At 35.3% G+C, this 17848-nt stretch overlaps 1 protein-coding gene across 3 annotated transcripts; it reads right to left on the bottom strand.

The window, feature by feature from the left end:
- Positions 1-579: 579 nt before the first annotated feature.
- Positions 580-15776, bottom strand: LOC122035841 (general transcription and DNA repair factor IIH subunit TFB1-1-like). Of its 3 annotated transcripts, none has more exons than XM_042594973.1 (20): positions 15501-15776; positions 14972-15050; positions 14783-14847; positions 14579-14642; positions 13514-13667; positions 12946-13021; positions 12752-12847; positions 12478-12522; positions 12181-12237; positions 11864-12019; positions 11665-11730; positions 11074-11197; positions 9731-9787; positions 9514-9638; positions 9254-9439; positions 8378-8491; positions 8062-8139; positions 2739-2786; positions 2248-2313; positions 580-993 (listed from the first exon to the last, which is right to left on the bottom strand). In XM_042594973.1, exons 1-20 carry the CDS (start codon positions 15573-15575, stop codon positions 904-906), a joined length of 1821 nt encoding a protein of 606 aa, XP_042450907.1. In that variant the 5' UTR covers positions 15576-15776; the 3' UTR covers positions 580-903. The 3 variants fall into 3 exon arrangements, 2 of the variants coding, with proteins under 2 accessions (XP_042450907.1, XP_042450908.1); XM_042594974.1 differs by lacking the exon at positions 15501-15776 and adding an exon at positions 15185-15476; XR_006127259.1 differs by lacking the exons at positions 580-993; positions 2248-2313; positions 2739-2786 and having other exon boundaries at positions 8104-8139; positions 8378-8523.
- Between the last annotated feature and the right edge of the window lie 2072 nt (positions 15777-17848).

Genomic DNA, 17848 nt, shown 5'->3' with positions numbered 1-17848 from the left:
GCTAGTCAGCTAGTCAGCTGCTCCACAACATCTCCCATTTGTTCCTCGGACGGCTGCCGACTAAGGCGCATTGCTTTGAGATCCGAAAAAAATCAAATCGCATGGCTTGTTGAGGCTTTTTTCCTCAACGACGCGGATGGTGTGGTTGTTAAATGGTCCCACTAATGATATATGGGTTATATCATATATGACCACCTCTAATAGCAAAGACAGTAGAACAGCCCACGCAAATCATGGAGGGGCTTAGCCAATTACACGATGAATGTATATGGCCACCTTGCAACTTACCCAGCACTCACATATTTCTCATTCATACTGGCATTGAGAAATGACAACATACATACTCATCATCTTCAACTATAGGCTCATGGCTGTCTATGTTATCTTGTCTTAGCACCGAGTAATCGACAGGAGCCTCCGAGCTTGATGATTGGTTCACCATTTTTCTTACCCCAAGTCTCAATGTGCAGAGTTGTAGACTAGAATAGTTCAATGGAGCAAGTAGAGCCCAGATGAGTTGGTCATGATTGGTTCAGTTAAAGTGGGTAGTTAGGGAAGGATCGATGAACTAAGCATACATGGGGAAGGGAGACAAATTGTCAGCATATTAAGAGTCACAAGTCACAACTGTTTCCTTGTCATAATCCTGATACATGGAGTTACATGTAGCAGCATGCACAATGTGGAACTAGAAAGAATATGATGGCTCAAAACCAATCAAGCGGCAAGTGATCCAACAGATTCAAAAATTCACCGGATTACCATGGATGCAGGAAGTGCCATAAACATCTGAAGCAGAATTGTCGATGTGAAGTCTTCTCTCCTCTCTTCGGTTTAAAGTTGCTCCAAGAATATGTTTATATCAAAATTTAATTAAATGTACAGATGAAAAAAAAAACATTGTCACTGAACAAAGCCATTCAGTCTGGCTCCATTTTTTGTTGAATGCTTATGTTCTTCTGCGTCGTAATGAGCAAACGCGGCATCCAGAGACTGGAATGATGGAAAGCGAGGATAAGGGTGTAAACACTGATATTTGAAACTGAAAGGATATGCTGATTAGGCAGAGAAATGGGATAGAATTAACAGCATCGATCTTGAATGAGAAAAGGCTCTAAGGTAACATCAAACATGTAATCCAGAAATGAATACTGGTTATTATCTTTGTCAAACTGGTTACAATGACCAAATGATCCAGATTTAGCAGAGTGCAAGCCTACATAATTTGAGACCAGATCGCCTAGTCCACATTTTCATGGACCAAGGGATGAACCACATTGAATTACGGTCGGATCCTAATGGTAATCCGGCCGCAATTGATTGCGATCCCTCCCCAGGTTCAACGTCCCTCTCCCCATATTATAATTTGGGTCAGAACGGGTGGCCGGAGGCCGCCCGAAGGCCGTTGGTGGTGGACAAGTGACCAGGTTGCTAGTCATCAAGCGGGGGTGCCCTCTGACCACCCGTCCCAACCCAAACTATAACCTAGAGGAACAATGAACCCAAGGAGGGATCACAATCAATTGTGGCCAGATCGCCGTCACGATCCGGCCGCAATTCGATGTGGTCCATCCTTGATCCATATTTTTGTGGACCAGGATATCTCCTCCCACATAATTTCATTTGCATATACTTTTTCTAGCCAATTTGTGAAAAAAAAATAATAATAATAAAAGGAAAGAGAAAGGATGTTTTACAGGAAAAAATTAAAAATGCAGAAATGAAATAATCAGAACCTAAAATCTCTCTTGATGCTTAGGCATGTGATATGGTTTTTATCTTCCTTTTTTTTCTGCGAATATGCTATTTTAGACCAGTGTAATTTTATATCTAATTCTTTTTAAGAAAAAGATTTAATTGTTGCTCTTGATGAAAGTTTCTACCAACTACTTGAGTTACTATGCTCATATTCATTCTAAATTGAATAAGACATTTTTGGTGCTAATGTAAGAAAAAAATGAACAAACAAATGACTATGGAAGCTGGGATTGATGATATTGCAGCTAAACAGTTAAACAAATGTTCTCAGTAATCCCCTTAACCTTATAGCAATCATGAAGCAATGAAAATGGGAAACATTCCTAATAATTAGAAGTGTTTGTTTTTCTTTTCTAAACTGAATTACTTATCTTTAAAAATATATGAAAGTTAATTCTAAGATCAAGAGCAATTCTAAAAAACATGTACTTTTGTTTATTAAGATCCAGCTACTGCATGAGACTAAGCAACTATGAAGGTATGATGTACCTGAAGCATGGGCTGAATAAGAAGAGAGATTTGATGCCGGAAATCTGACTGCACGTCCTTTATGGCCTGGAAATGCAGAGAAAGGAAATATTAAGTGCAGATAGCTTTAAGATACCATATAAAAAAAGAAAAAGGAAATAAAATCAATATCCCAAAATTCAAAGATGATATCAAAGATCTAAAATCTCAGATGAAAATTCCTCCCAAATGTTAAAAGATTGGCCAAAAAAAAGGGCCTCTGTAAGTTGCCTCAATTTTGCTAACATAGTTTGCTAAAATTGAGTATAGATTATGCAGAATTCTTTTCTTCTAACCCTCACCGCAGATCTCAAAGAAACAAGTAAATTGAGATTTTAGCAAAGTCGTGCAGAAAAAAGTAAACATTTTCAGTTAATCTGTATTTCTCTTCCTATACGCATGAATATAGAGAACATACCCATACAAACTCCGTATTTAAAAGATGTATTAATAGATGAAAAAGGACATTATACCTTGAGCTTCTGATAGATATCAGCCATAGCACTCTTTAGCCTAAGAACCTGATTCAAATATTGTTTCAGATAGTGAAGAATTTGTAATTTTTGAATAGGATCAACAAGGAGGTAAATAAGATAGATCCTAAACTTTAAAAGTAATGGAAATAAACATACGAAACAGAATTATAATATACAGAGAAGCCGTGAGCAAGTAGGTGTTCCATGTGAATTTGGTAACTAGATTTTCTCCATAGAATTATCATGCTCAAGGGAATACCTAAAATGCAGCTTCTTAAACAATCAGAGCCGCCAAAAGAAGACAACTTATACAGAAAAATTAAACATGAGATGATTGGAAGTTTGTAGCTGGCTTGATTAAGAAAGACAATAGTAGCTAACTATATCAAATAAATCTTCATAAAAGAACAGCGAGAGATGATGATTACTATTCTTAGTTTGGAGCAGCAAAAACAATAGAAACCATCGAGTGCATGAATTAGTACAACTGAACTGAGCTACCATTATACAAAGATCATCTGTAGAAAAGGAAATAATATATTCAATTAATATAAGAATATTTGATTGATATTTTATTCCTTATGGTGTGTCTACTAATTATGGCTAGGATTGTGAATACAAATGGAAATAAACTTTGTATATATAGTGTAGGGTTGTACTATGTTAAATATATACAAAAAAAAAAGGTATTCTTACACCAAATATTTGGCTGCCTATATTGTTCGTGTTAACCTTCATGGTATCAGAGCCAAGGCTTCTGCAAACCCACTAAAAATTAAACGGGAAAAAGGAGACGAGCATATCCAAATCGAAGTTCGAGGACCAAAGTACAATATCTTCAGGCATGAGTGATGGTGCGAAAGGTGCTCTAACACCAAACATATTCCTACAAATATTGCTGGATTCGAAAGCTCCTCAATTCAATTGACCATCCACAAATTGAATGGCAAAAATTACTTGGAGTGGGCTCGGTCAATCAAGCTTGTAATCGACGAAAAAGGACGTTTGGGTTACCTGACAGGAGAAATCGCAGAGCTAGACAAGACGATTCAAAGTGAAAAGGCTGGAAATATGAGAACTCCATGGTAATCGCGTGGCTCGCCAACCCAATGGAACCTTCAATTGGAAGGACATATTTATTCCTACCCACTGCAAAAGAGGTATGGGAGGCTGTTTGTGAGACTTACTCCGATTTAGAGAACTCATCCCAGATATTTGATTTAAAGACTAGACTCAGGCAGTCTAGCCAAGGAGAAAAAACTGTCATAGAGTACTATAATGAAATGAAAGGGCTGTGGCAAGAGCTGGGCTTGTGCTATGATGATAAATGGGAGTGCAAAAATGATAGCTTGAAGTATCACAAACGTATGAAAAGTGACCGAGTTTATGTGCTTTTAGCAGGGCTTAATCGTGAATTGAATGAAGTTGGGGGAACAATTCTGGGCAGAAATCCTTTGCCATCATTAAGTGAAATGTTCGCTGAAGTAAGGAGGGAAGAAGGCAGGAGGAAAATCATGCTGAGGGAGAAGGCACCACCTATTCCAGGAAACTCAGCGCTGTTAAGCAAAAATTTTTATACTGCACCGCTAAACCAACAGCCAAGAAAGGCAGAAATTGTGTGTGAACACTGTAAAAAGCCCTGGCATACAGCAGAAACATGTTGGGACTTACATGGCAAGCCACCTAACTGGAAACCAAAATCTTTCAAATAAAAAGACAGTGGAGGTTCAAGGGCTTATCAATCTGGACAGGAAGAATAAAACATAGCTGAAAAATCCTCGGGAACAACCTCTTTCAGTAAGGAACAAATAAAAAGACAGTGGAGGTTCAAGGGCTTATCAATCTGGACAGGAAGAATAAAACGTAGCTGAAAAATCCTCAGGAACAACCTCTTTCAGTAAGGAACAAATAGAACAACTGTATAAGCTTTTTCAATCCATACCTTTTTCACAATCTACTCATCTTGTTCACTAGCACAGAAAGGTACTTACTTGCAATATGTTGTTTTCAATGCTTCAACCATATCTATATGCCCTTGGATAATAGATTCAGGTGCCACTGATCACATGATGGGATCCTCCAGGTTGTTCCATTCCTATATCCGTATTGCTGGAAATCAAAAAATTAAAATAGCCGATGGTTCTTTATCTGCTATTGCTGGAAAAGGGTCTATTGTCATCTCTCAAACCTTGACTTTCCAAAATATTTTACATGTTCCAAATCTTTCTTGTAATTTGATTTCTATTAGCAAATTAACTCATGATTTAAAGTGTATAGTTAAGTTTTCCTCAAATTCTTGTGTGCTTCAGAATTTTGACTCGGGGAGGACGATGGCAGTGCTAAAGAGCGTGGAGGCCTTTATTACTTTGAGGAAAGAAGTCACTTATGTAGACAAGCCCAGCAATCCAACATTATATCAAACTCTAATTCCAGTAGCGATGATATAATTATGTGGCATCGTAGATTAGGACACCTAAATTTGAATTATTTGAAACATTTGTTTCCGAAGTTATTTGACAATACAAACCTTTCTGATTTTCAATGTGATATTTGTCAGTTGGCAAAGCATCATCATGCAACTTTTCCTATTCATCCATAACAATCATCGGAACCTTTTGCCCTTAGTGATGTGTGGGGACCATTCAAAACAGCAACTCTTTCAAAAAAAACAATGGTTTATCACTTTTATTGATGATCACACTTGGGTGTATTTACTTGTTGATAAATCAGAAAATGGACAAATTTTCAAAAAAAACTTCATGATGATTGAAACACAATTTCATGAGAAAATTCAAGTGTTCAGAAGTGATAACAGGACAGAATATTTTAATAAAATTCTAGGTCAATTTTTTCAACAACAGGGTATAAGTGTTGAACTTTGAATCACCCTTAACTATTTTTAAAAATTATTTCCCCATGTCTCACTTATATATTAATTTACCTCTCAAAGTGTTTGGTTGTGTAGCCTTTGTCCATGTGCATCATCATAATCATGATAAACTAGATCCTCGTGTTGTCAAATATGTGTTTCTAGGATATTCCCCTAGAAGGGGTATAAATGTTTTGAACCCCATTCCAAAACCTTTTTTTGTGTCTGTGGATGTTATATTCTTTGAATCTAAAATTTTTTTCAACACTCCTCTTCAGGGGAGAGTAAGTTGGAAGACTCGTTGTTTGATTTAGAATCAGAGAATGTAGAAGGAAATTCAAATTCTGAATTTAGTACCAAAATTGATACACCTCAGGTAGTGTCAGAGCAGAATCTTGATACTCGAGCACGAGTTGATGATGATAAGTCATTTGGGCAAGTTTACAAAAGGAGATGACCCCAAAGTAAGCAAGACTTAACAACTCCACATGACCAAACGTCTAAACCCGACGTCTAGACTCATTTGAATCTAAATCTAGGTATTGTACTCGACTCCTCTATGACATTAGAACTTCCTATTGTACTTAGAAAAGGTGTTAGAACTTGCACTCAACACCCACTCTCAAATCACGTGTCTTATAAAAATTTATCTACATCATATTCAAGTTTTATCTCTAATTACAAAGTGTGGATGTTCCTAAGACTATACAGGAGACTCTAAGTGTTCCAGAATGGAAGAAAGCTGTCTTTAAGGAGATGAATGCACTTAACAAAAGTGGAACATGGGAAATAAGGCCCTTACCAGAGGGAAAATGTACAGTGGGATGCAAATGGATATTTACTATGAAACTTAATTCAGATGGATCGTTGGAATGTTTTAAAGCAAGACTTGTTCATGGATTCACCTCCAAGCTTTGAAAAACAATTTGGGGGAATGCAGATTAAAGAAGTCTTTTTATGGATTAAAAAGAGTCACCACGAGCTTGATTTGAAAAATTCTCGAAATCTATAAAGAAACAAGGTTATATTCAAGGGCAATCCGACCATACAATGTTTGTGAACCATACTAGAGAAGGTAAGATGGCAATCTTGATTGTGTATCTTGATGACATAATTTTCACAGGAAATGATAAATATTAAATAACCCATTTGAAAGGTTGTCTTGCCTTGAAATTTGAGATAAAAGATTTGGGACTCTTGAGATATTTCCTGGGGATGGAAGTTGTTAGATCAAGAAAGGGAATTTATGTATCCCAAAGAAAATATGTTCTAGACCTACTAAAGGAAACAAGAATGAGTGGATGCAGCCCAGTGATACCCATGGATCCAAATCAAAAGCTAAATGAAATATCTAAAGGAGCCAACATCGAGAAAGAAAGATATCAATGTCTTGTAGGTAAACTTATATACCTTTCTCATACAAGACCTGATATTACTTTTGCTATCAATGTGGTTAGTCAATTTATGCATTCACCGCACGAGGAACACATGGATGTTGTCTACAAGATTTTGAGATATTTAAAGAGCTCTCCAGGAAAAGGTTTATTGGTTCTGAAAGAACAACCACAGAAGCATAGAGCATAGAGGCATATACAGACGCAGATTGGGCAGGTTCTATTTTTGACAGGAGGTCTAATTCAGGGTATTGTACTTTTCTATGGGGTAATCTTTTGTCATGGAGAAGTAAAAAACAATCTGTTGTGGCTCGTAGTAGTGCAGAAGCTAAGCTCAGAGCTATGGCAAATGGTGTATGCGAGTTACTATGGCAAAGCTAGTTCTTGAAGAGTTGAAGTTAAATTAATAAATAGCAATTAGCATTGTGAATAATCCAGTACAACATGATTGTACAAAGCATATAGAAGTTGACAGGCATTTCATCAAAGAAAAGCTCGAAGGAGGAATAATTTGTATGTCCCTTGTTATATCTGAACAACAGATTGTCGATGCCTTAACAAAGAGTCATTTTAGACCCAAGTTCGAAGATTTCATTTGCAAGTTGAACATGATAGGTATCTTTGCTCCAACTTGAGGGGGAGTGTAGAAAAGGAAATAATATATTCAATTAATATAAGATTATTTGATTGATATTTTATTCCTTATGGTGTAGGGTTGTACTATGTTAAATATATACAAAAAAAGGCATTCTTACACCACATATTTGGCTGCCTATATCGTTCATGTTAATCTTCATCATCTAAGTCTTGTATTGATTCACAATCCATACATCACCTTAAAATTTCATGCAAAATTGTTGAAATTATCTTATAATATTCAACTATCAATGCACATTATGTATATATGTATCATAGAGTTCTTGGCTTTACTATTTTTGAAAAAACAAAATTCTTGGTTTCAAATGTTGAGCAATAGAGCCTAGAACTCTGATTAATTAAACACGGTCACAAAACTGGTAGGTGATAAAAAAAAAAGTAGCAGCAAATGATATATTACTTTATTATATAGGTAGGCAGTTGTGATTGGATAAGATGACCAAAAGTGTCGAAGTAACTCCTGAATTGACATCCAATGCTGAAAAAAAAAGCAAGGTGTAAGAATTCTTCTCTAAATGACAAGAAAGAGCCATAAAACCTTTGAATTGCAAAATTTGCAGAACAGAAGTATATGCAATATCCTACATAATTGGAGAACTAAGACAATGCATGATCAAGCAAATAGGAAATTTGAATGCAACAGCTGCTCCTAGAATGTCTTTCAGGAATTATTTAACAAATCTTCATGCAAGCTTAAAGTTCCAAGGGAAACTCACAAGCATAATTTCATCCTTGGTCCTTTTAGGAAATCTATCAAGGACGCTCTCCTGTGGATTCTTTCCAAGATTATATCTGGTACTCGAAATCTGCTGTGTAAGCCCAGTAAGAACCTAGCTCATACCAGTGAGTGAGTTAGGTTTTCCTGCTCCATACAATAGTCATAATTTATGAACAAGTAAATTTAAATGATACAGACTAAAGCATTTCTCTAAAACAAAGGTCAACATCAAACATAATATTATTGAGTTTCTGTTTATGGTTAGGGAAGATCCAACCCTTGCAAGAGGTTATATTAGTATCATTACCAGATCTACAAGAGGAACAGGAAAGGATGCAAGTATAAGGACCAATAAAAAATGGAGAGGATTGAAACAAAAGGAAGTTGATCAGGAATGATATTGCGACATGCAATATTTGATAATTGCCAAAACTTAGGAAGGAAAAAGGACGTGAGTAAAAGGAAATAGAGAAACTTTGCCAATATAGAAAAGGAACTCCGGTGTACGAAACTCCCGCCAATGCAAGGTCCGGAAAAGGATCTCTATTGTACACAATCTTACTCTTCTTTGCAAGAAGTTATTTTTGAGACTCGAACCCGTGACCTCTAGGTCACACGGCAACAACTTTACCGTTGCACCAAGGCTCCCAGAAACTTTGCCAATATAACACCTTAAATTTGCTCCAAGTTCTCAAGTAAAACACATGCAACGAATTAAAAAATTCAACGCACTTAGAGGGCATGCTAGCAAAGCAATCTGAAAAAATAAAATGAATGAAAAAAGTAGATATGCATGATAAGATATAGAGAAATAATCCAGAAATAGAACCAAATAGTTAGGAGAAAAGTTAGCTCTCAGTTTGAAGAAATCTACCTTAAGAGCAGTGTCAGATTGAACAACTGGATTATGTACACCTTGCAACTTCACCTCAGAGATCTGTTGCAGTAGATAATAATATGCATCCTCAGTATTTAGGCTGTAATCTATTGTTCTAGAACCAGTGCCGCCTAAAGCCTTTAGTGCATTTACTTGTTGAAAATCAAAATACTCCCGTGGATCCTGAAACAACAAGCATTATTACCCGCTTGTGTTATCATAACAAAGATTTCATGATTCACACAAGAAAAATACACCTTGATGCAAAGTGATGCATATGGAAGGCTATGGGAAGCCTGAAGATCTTCAAGCTCAGTCATTCGAACTGCCCTTTCCTGTCTCCCTAGATTAGCATTCTCATCGGATGTGTCAACAGATGAGGCTGCTTGAAGCAATCATAAACAAACATAAAATTATGTAAAGTTGATAAACATATGGAGGGGGCATATTAATAATGAAGAATGTGGTGCTAACCCTCTTTAGACCTTGCAAGTGCTTCAGCTACAGCCCGTGTGTCTCTTAACTCAATATCTATATCCACAAAGCAAAAGTGATGGTGAAGATTGTATCAGAGCGGACCTCGTTGGCTTAATACTGCACTTAGGGAGGAAAAACTAACAGGAAATATTGAATATCAACCATATTACCCTGTGGAATCACAGTTAGACCAGAGTTGATGTTGACTACCCTAGACCTCCTTGGAGGTAAGAAAGATTGCAAAAATCCCAGAGTTATAGCCAATGTTTTTCACTTTGACACATTCTTATCACCCTCTCCCTCTAAATATGGCATTCCCATCCACCTTCAATCCATCTGCCTCAATAATCACATTTTCCCCACACCTAATCTGATTATCCATATGTTAATAACACAAAAATCTTATTATTGATAATATTTTTAGTAATTAGATTTAGTACATTCTTTAATTATAACTTAATGTTATATAATTAATAAAGAAAAAAAAGAAATATCAAACAATATCTTAACCGACCCCACCTAGTGGGAAAAGTCTTAGTTGTTGTTGTTGTTATTTGTTGTTGTATCAAACAATATCTTAACTAAAAACAATAACATACTGAAAATTCAGATTCAATTAACAAACTTAGACATAATTAATTACATTTGACAATTATAAATGTCTTGTAAAGGATTAGTAAAATGAATTACGTTAATTAATCCACTAATATCACAAACTAAAATTGTATGAATAAAATACAAGGTGATAATTAAGAATCCAGAATATAACTAATTGATATTGTTAGAATGATGCTCTCTTCCTCATTTGCCATAGAACCAATTAAACACATTAAATTGTTTCGTATATTAGAAACTGTGCAAATTTCCAATTAATAAACAAATTCGGTGCAGGGACACTCCATTCCTCATCTTCTTTCGGATTGAACAGTCCCTCAACTTCAAGGCACCAATTCTTTTTCCTTCTGAGCAAAGGCCTGTTCCTCTTCTTTCTACAAACACACAGTTATGAGGTATTGGAATCCAAGATGACTTTATTTTTATTTTTCTCCCAGTGTTTGCAACGATAAAAGGCCCATTTGGAGAAAAGAGTTGGCTCCTTCAATATTCATAATTATATCTGAATTCTCCCAAAATTAATTGGATTCCCAATTTTCTTTTCTTTCCTGGATTCTTGCATACATCCAAAGATCAATAGCATTGCCCAATTTTTTGGCCAAAATTGGATTGGTTTCTGCCTATTCTGAGCTGACTCTGTCGATCCATGTTGGGATAGGCTGAGTTTGCAACCATACAGGAGATAACAAGGATTATGTTTAAATTATATGAATAGTTTGCCTCACCTAATGCCCTCCCTTCAAGAACAACCGTTGCATGACGGTTAACATCATGTGCAAGAGTCCTCTTAGCAAAATCATTCTCGCTGTCAATAGTCTCCTTGTTGCCATCTTGAAGAATTCCATGAACCTGTAAATTAACAAAAAGCAAACTACAGTTTGGCAAATAAAGTGATTCAATATACTTGTAATGAGTGCAAAATTATTCAAGGACACTAATTATTATTATTTACTATCAAGTGTAATTAAGATCCAGGAAACAATTAACTCAACCAAATAACAAGAATAACAAAGAAAACAATTGGGGAAAAAAAATCTAGTAAACATCTAAATTTCAATTACTATAACAGAAAGGAAATTCCTGATCATGCAAAAAAAATAACTAGGGCAGGTAATCCAAAACCAATAGAAAGTGGAATTGGGTATGCAAACTTGCTCATCATGCTCGTTAGTCAGCAGACTTGCTCCCAATCATCACATTAATGCAAACTTTCCAGTTTATCATTGGCTGCTAGTTTTAACCCGATGGAACCAACATGGAAATCAACCCAACAAGAAATTCTACAGAAGGAGAAAAGGGAAGTATCTCATACGTACAGAAAGATGAATGTAGTCATCACTGAAATCAGCTACCATGTCTACGGTTGGATCAACCCGTCTGATCTGCATTACAATAGACTGTTACTCACAAAACTGCAGCATCCATAGTTCGCAAATCTTAACAACCTATGCAGTTGCAAAATTATCTGAGAGAAATGTAGTAGGCTGATGTCAAAATCAGCCCAGTAAGTAGTACCTTTCGCCGGGCTTCATTTGCCAGTATGTCATCATGCTTCAAAAAAACAGCAAGTTCTTCATCTTCAGCTGCCTCTGCTGCTGCAGCCACAGAATTTTTTGTCCTGTGCAGATACTCAGCTCTACAATATTTTGTCCAAAAATCCTTTTCTGTCATCTAGAAATCCCAAAGAAATGAGTTAACATGCACTGCTATAGTATCAAAGGGAAAAGGATGACATTATCCATGCTTGAGATATTTAAAGCCATGAAAGGAGATCTGACAAACAAAAAGAGGCTCTGAAGGGTATAAGGTCTGACAAAAAAATATCATGGTACCTTGACTGGAACAAAATTCAAAAATGCCCGATGAACAGCAGGTTTTTCAGAAAAAATCTGTGAAATAAAAAGAAGTCTGAGTCCATTAGTCCGAAAAGCATGGTAGCAATAAAAGAAGACTAACCATCTTCTTTACACTAAACATACTGCTTAGTTTCGCATCCACTCAATCTACTACCTTATTCCCTATCCAGTCAACAATAAATAGAAGTTCCTCTCATAAACATAAACAGCTAAAAACAAATCTCTATCACCTTTTTCCATCTATTAAATAATTCCATTAAAAAATGTATTTACCTGATGAATTATCTCCGGCGTCAGGCTAAATGTAACTTTATTGGTCTGCCAAGAATATCAACAAAAGTGGAATTAAAGTAAATCAATAGAATCTTTTACAATGAATAATTAAAGAAGAAAAACAATTTTTTAACAAAAGCTCGTGGAAGGACAAGATCCATGTAGACAATCCCAAATGGCTGGGGCATCCATGGCTTGAAAGCAGTAAAGGAAGTCATTGAAACTAAAAGAAAATACAAAAAAAATTAATGACTCAAAGAGAGTCTTATACTACCTGGCCATCAGTTGATGGTCTTATATCTGCAAGCATTGCACTTTTGAAGCCTGTCCGCTGCTTTAATGTTCTATCGGAATCATCATCAAGTAGAGCCTGCATCAGATAAGGCCAAGAGAACATTTCAATATCATCTGAAGCAAGACAAAATATTTAACTAATGGATTCCCAATAGTTTAAAATAGTTTACCCACCTTCCTCGTGGCCCAAAACTCAGATTCTGTCAGCACATTGCCAAAGACAAGTTCTTTGTGCAATTTTTGCAATTCACTGCAGAATGCACAAATTAGCATGTGTAGATCAGGTATTGCAACATATATACATATATATCTATATAGGAAAATAGAATAGATAGGTTCCAGCACCAGCAGAGCATTTCTCATTGTTCCAGATTTTAATTAGCATAAGTACAAGGACTAGTGAGTCAACACATTTAATGTAAAATTTAATACCAACTGCAACAGAAGTGAGAAACAGCCATAAAATTCAGCATATTCACACTTCAATAACATCAAAGAGAGGCAGATGAACATAAATCAACTACATTAGTAAAAAAAATTATTTTCTAACCTAGCAGATTGTTTGAAAGCAACCAATGACAAATTGAGAAAACATTTGAGGATATAAGACTTAGAAGAAGACTTTAATCTAATGGTCAATGAAAAAAAAAATCATGAGAACCAAATACTTTCTACCTCCATGAGAAGATTGAGAAAAAGAGACTGGAAAGATTGAATAGTTAGACCAAAACATAAATATTACCTATCTTCTCGCAACAACTTCATTCTGTGCTCCATCTCTTTAGTGCTAAGTTGTTCGATTGATGCAGTAGCTTTCTCAGATGCAGTAACTTTCCCAGATGATGGCTGGTCAGTTTGTTCGGATGTCAAAGTCTGAAACTTCCCTAAAACTTTCCCTGTTAAGGGGTAACCAGTTATTTTACAAGCCAACAGAAATATTCAAATGTTAAACTTATCAACACACTGCATTTTCATGGTTGTTGAGGTAGCACATATAGAACCTCATGTCCTAAAAAAGAAACACATTTAATCAAACTATTTGGAGTAGGCTACATGGATATTTTCCTGATTCAACTCCATAGGTAATATTTTAACGACTGACAACTCATTCATCCCAGAGACAATTTCCATCTGACAGAACCTGCAGCTGCAGCTTACTTTTATGATCTTTAAACATGTCATTTAAACTTCATTGCAATATTCAATATCGGCATTTCTGGTGCTCGCTACAATGTTCATGTGGCATTTCGACGAATGCAAATTGTCTAGTTGCTAGGATTAGTGGATTGATGTCCATGGTTTGCAAGGGCATGTGCCTTCCTATAGGGATGATATAATTGGCATTGGAGTTACTTATTTGTAAAATGCATGTGACATGTACAGTTCATGCAATGTTTGGAGTTAGCTTTTTTTTATGGCTTGGTTGTTGTTGTTGTATGTATAGATAATTGTGCTGACATTTGTTATAGTTCATGTGCCGCAAGTGGGATCTTTAAGAGTGAGAACCCATACGGAACCCGTAGTCTCATGTGATACTATACATTGGTTGATAGAAATAGTGCAGGAAGAAAGTTTACATCCACAAAAACTATAGTTGTATATCAACTAGAGATTTAATACAAAATCCAAAAAAATGAATACTTTCTCTGAATTAATAACATAAGATAATAAACCAATTTTACAATCTTTAAAGACAAAACAAATACACAATTAAATACATTATTTTGTATATAAACCAATTTTTATTTAATAAAACTTATACAATTTTTTCCAAGCCAAAGAATAAGTCAAAGAAACTAGATTTTACCTACAAAATCTCGACAAACATTGCGATCCGCAAAATTATTGAACTCAAAAATGTAGCCTCCACCCTGAAATAGTGAGGATACAAGGAGAATATGGAAATTGATATAGCAGCACATTATTTTGATAGCAAACACTAGCTCTTTTCCTGTATACTAAAATTATCAGGAAATGTTTAGATTAGGTATAAATATGAATCATAAAACACCTTTTCTGGAACTTGCGTAAGGTTCAACAATGCCTGCTTTGAACCATCTTTACTGAATTTATGACCTATAAATCACATGACAACACATGATGCAAGACAAAAACCAAAAAATCAAAAACAACTTTGTTTCATGAAAATTGTAGGGCAAGCGAATCTAGAGGGGTGCAAAAATGAGAAAAGCTACCTTACCTTTAATGTTTCTAAAATCTACTTTAAGCTTCTTTGCTGACCTCGGATCATTTGGAGTAAAAGAAAATACATCTTCCATCTAAAAGACATGGAATGATATTGATCATTACCATCAGAAATAACATGAGACATTCCGACACTAAATAATCTTCATTAAGATCATCAGAAGTAAAATCAGAACCACTATCTACTACATACAGGGAAGGAGATTACCCAACAACAGCAGGTTTAACATTAGTTATTTGGCAATGAAGGGAAGTTCATAAGCTTCCGCTGGCTCATAATCTTTCTCCAGAGAATGAAAGATGGATGTTATGTGGTAAACTGCAATTGTTTGGATTTGCCGCAAACATATAGGACAGCTACTAACTAATTACACAAGAAGTAGGCCGAAATGAAGAACCATCATGCCTAGAAACATTTGGCTAAAAAGTGAATTATCTACTGCAACCGAATGAATATCCACGCTATTCTAACCTAAAAGTAGCTTCTGACAAAAAAAAAAGTTGAATAAAGCCGGGGGAATCACCATCTTGAGCACCCCGGGAATCCCGGGCTCCTTGACAGTCGTCTTATACTTGGCGAGCATAGTGATCACCGCCATTGGTAAGTAGATCGAGGCGAGCGGCGAAAATTAGGGCAACAGTTGCAGCGTCCGCGGCGATGACGGCGTCAGCGGGCGATTGAGAGGCCGGAGAGCGAGTATTTAGGATTCCGATCGGAAAGCAAAGGGTCGAGAAGGAGGAATCTGCGGCAGGAGGGGGAAGGAGGGGAAGATCGCTCCGCCCTCGCGATCAGCGAATAAAGGAATGAGAGACGCTGTGGGTCGGTTTATATAAGCGTTCGAACTGGAGCTGAAATTGCAGAAGGGCGTGACGTGGCTGGTCTACTTGGATGGGCCGGTCCATGCTTTAGTCGATGAGCGTTGGGTTGGGTTGGGCTAATGGCACCCAACCCAATCTTCGAATGACGAGCAATTGAAATGGAAAGACAACTGATGATGCTTAGAGCCCAATTTAAATTGGCCCATCCGATCGGATTGACATGCTCCAAATAATTTAAATATATTGAATTAAAATTTTATCAATTAATTTAATAATGAACTTAAATTATATAATGCACATGGAATGTAGGTCATGATGGAGTGAACTAAGATGGCCCAGTTGAGAAGGAAATTTTTTTCTCCAAAACTTAAAATTAAAATAAAAACTTTAGAAATCGAAATAGACCGTGGATTAAAAATTGTAAATTTTTTATATCAATTATTTTGACTAATATGTATAAGGGCATCCATAGGTATTATAATACTCACCATTCTATCAAAAAATTATAGGACTTACATGTCATATACATATTATATTAACACATTCATTCTCTCACATTCGTTTTAACATTAACTTTCATTATTTATGGAGTCCGTTGTCCATTTATCTTTATTTTTATTACAATTTCAATTATATTTACATTAAATAATTATTATTTAAAATAATTAATAATATTATTTTTAAATATATTATTTACATAAAAATAAAATATATTTATTTAAACTTAAAATAAATAATAATATTAATAATTTTATTTAAAATTAAAATATTATTATAAATTTGAAATGAAGGAGTACAACATATAAAAAAATTACACTTGTATAAACTTAAAATACAATATTTCGTGGTTATTTTTATCCATTTCGGAGGAAAATAAGAGAAGAATTTTAGAGAAATTTAGGTGTTAAAGATTGAAATAAGGTGATGAGTATTTATAGATGAAATTTTATATTTTTGAAATAGTCGTTGAAAAATTAAAATGATCCGTTGTATTGATTAATATTCGAGACCTGCTTTTCCCCCTCCCCTGACACCCTCACCTTCCGGTCCCACCCATTTTGTTGACTTTTATATCCCCTTATTCAGCGTCTATGTTTTTTTTTATAAATTTTTATTTCTTTTTAATCAGTTTTTTTATCAAATTTCTTTTAATGGTTTTATTTTTTAATCAGTTCTTTTTATCAATTTTATTTTTTTTAAATAATTTTTTATTATATATTTATCATGGCAAATAATATTTATTTAATATTAAAAAAATAGTATACTTTTTTTAATATTTTATTTATTTTTTAATTATATATTTTCACATTTCACACCCTCTCTTCCAGCTCCATCATATTATTTACCTTTATACTATTTTTTTAATCCATTTTTTTTGTTTTCTATTAAGTATTTTCTCGGCAAGAATATCATATTTGTAATCTGAGATCGAATTCTATGTCCCTAATTTTCTCTGTCCCCGTGTTCCACTGATCGTCTCAGCCCACTATCGGCGACCTCTGGCCGTCGTCCTGACCAGAACTATACCGTAGGGGGAAGGTGAATCCAGGAGGATCGCCATTGACACGATCGACATCGGTATTAGACCGAATCTGAGCAGGGACTCAAATCGATGGTGAAGGAAAGTCTGCTTAGATCCAGCCAAATTTTGACACTGATCGCGCCGATGCGACCTCACTACGTTCACCTTCCCCCTAGGATATAATTTTAATCGAGACGGCAGCCGAAGGCCTCCGGCGGTGCCACCGACGATGGGCTGAGGCGACGAGTGGGAACAAGAGCAGGTGATATTGAAATAAAGGATTGATCTCTTGTAATCTTTTATTTTTTTTTAAAATAGTAGATTTTAGGGGTTATTATTTATAAAAAAATTTAAAAGTAAAATATGGATAAAAAATAAAAAAATTTGATGAAAAATTAATAAATAAAATTTATTAAAAAAATAAAATTAAAGAAGTAAATACAACTGAAAAAAAATTAAAGAAGTAAATAAAATTAGAAAAAAATAATTTATTATTTAAAGAAGGAGGGTGAAAAAGTCATTTAATAGAGG

This window comes from Zingiber officinale, unplaced genomic scaffold (assembly GCF_018446385.1).
Source record: "Zingiber officinale cultivar Zhangliang unplaced genomic scaffold, Zo_v1.1 ctg117, whole genome shotgun sequence".
Lineage (NCBI taxonomy): Eukaryota > Viridiplantae > Streptophyta > Magnoliopsida > Zingiberales > Zingiberaceae > Zingiber > Zingiber officinale.
Note: the sequence above shows the minus strand (reverse complement) of the source record. Positions and strands in the feature narration are given on the sequence as shown.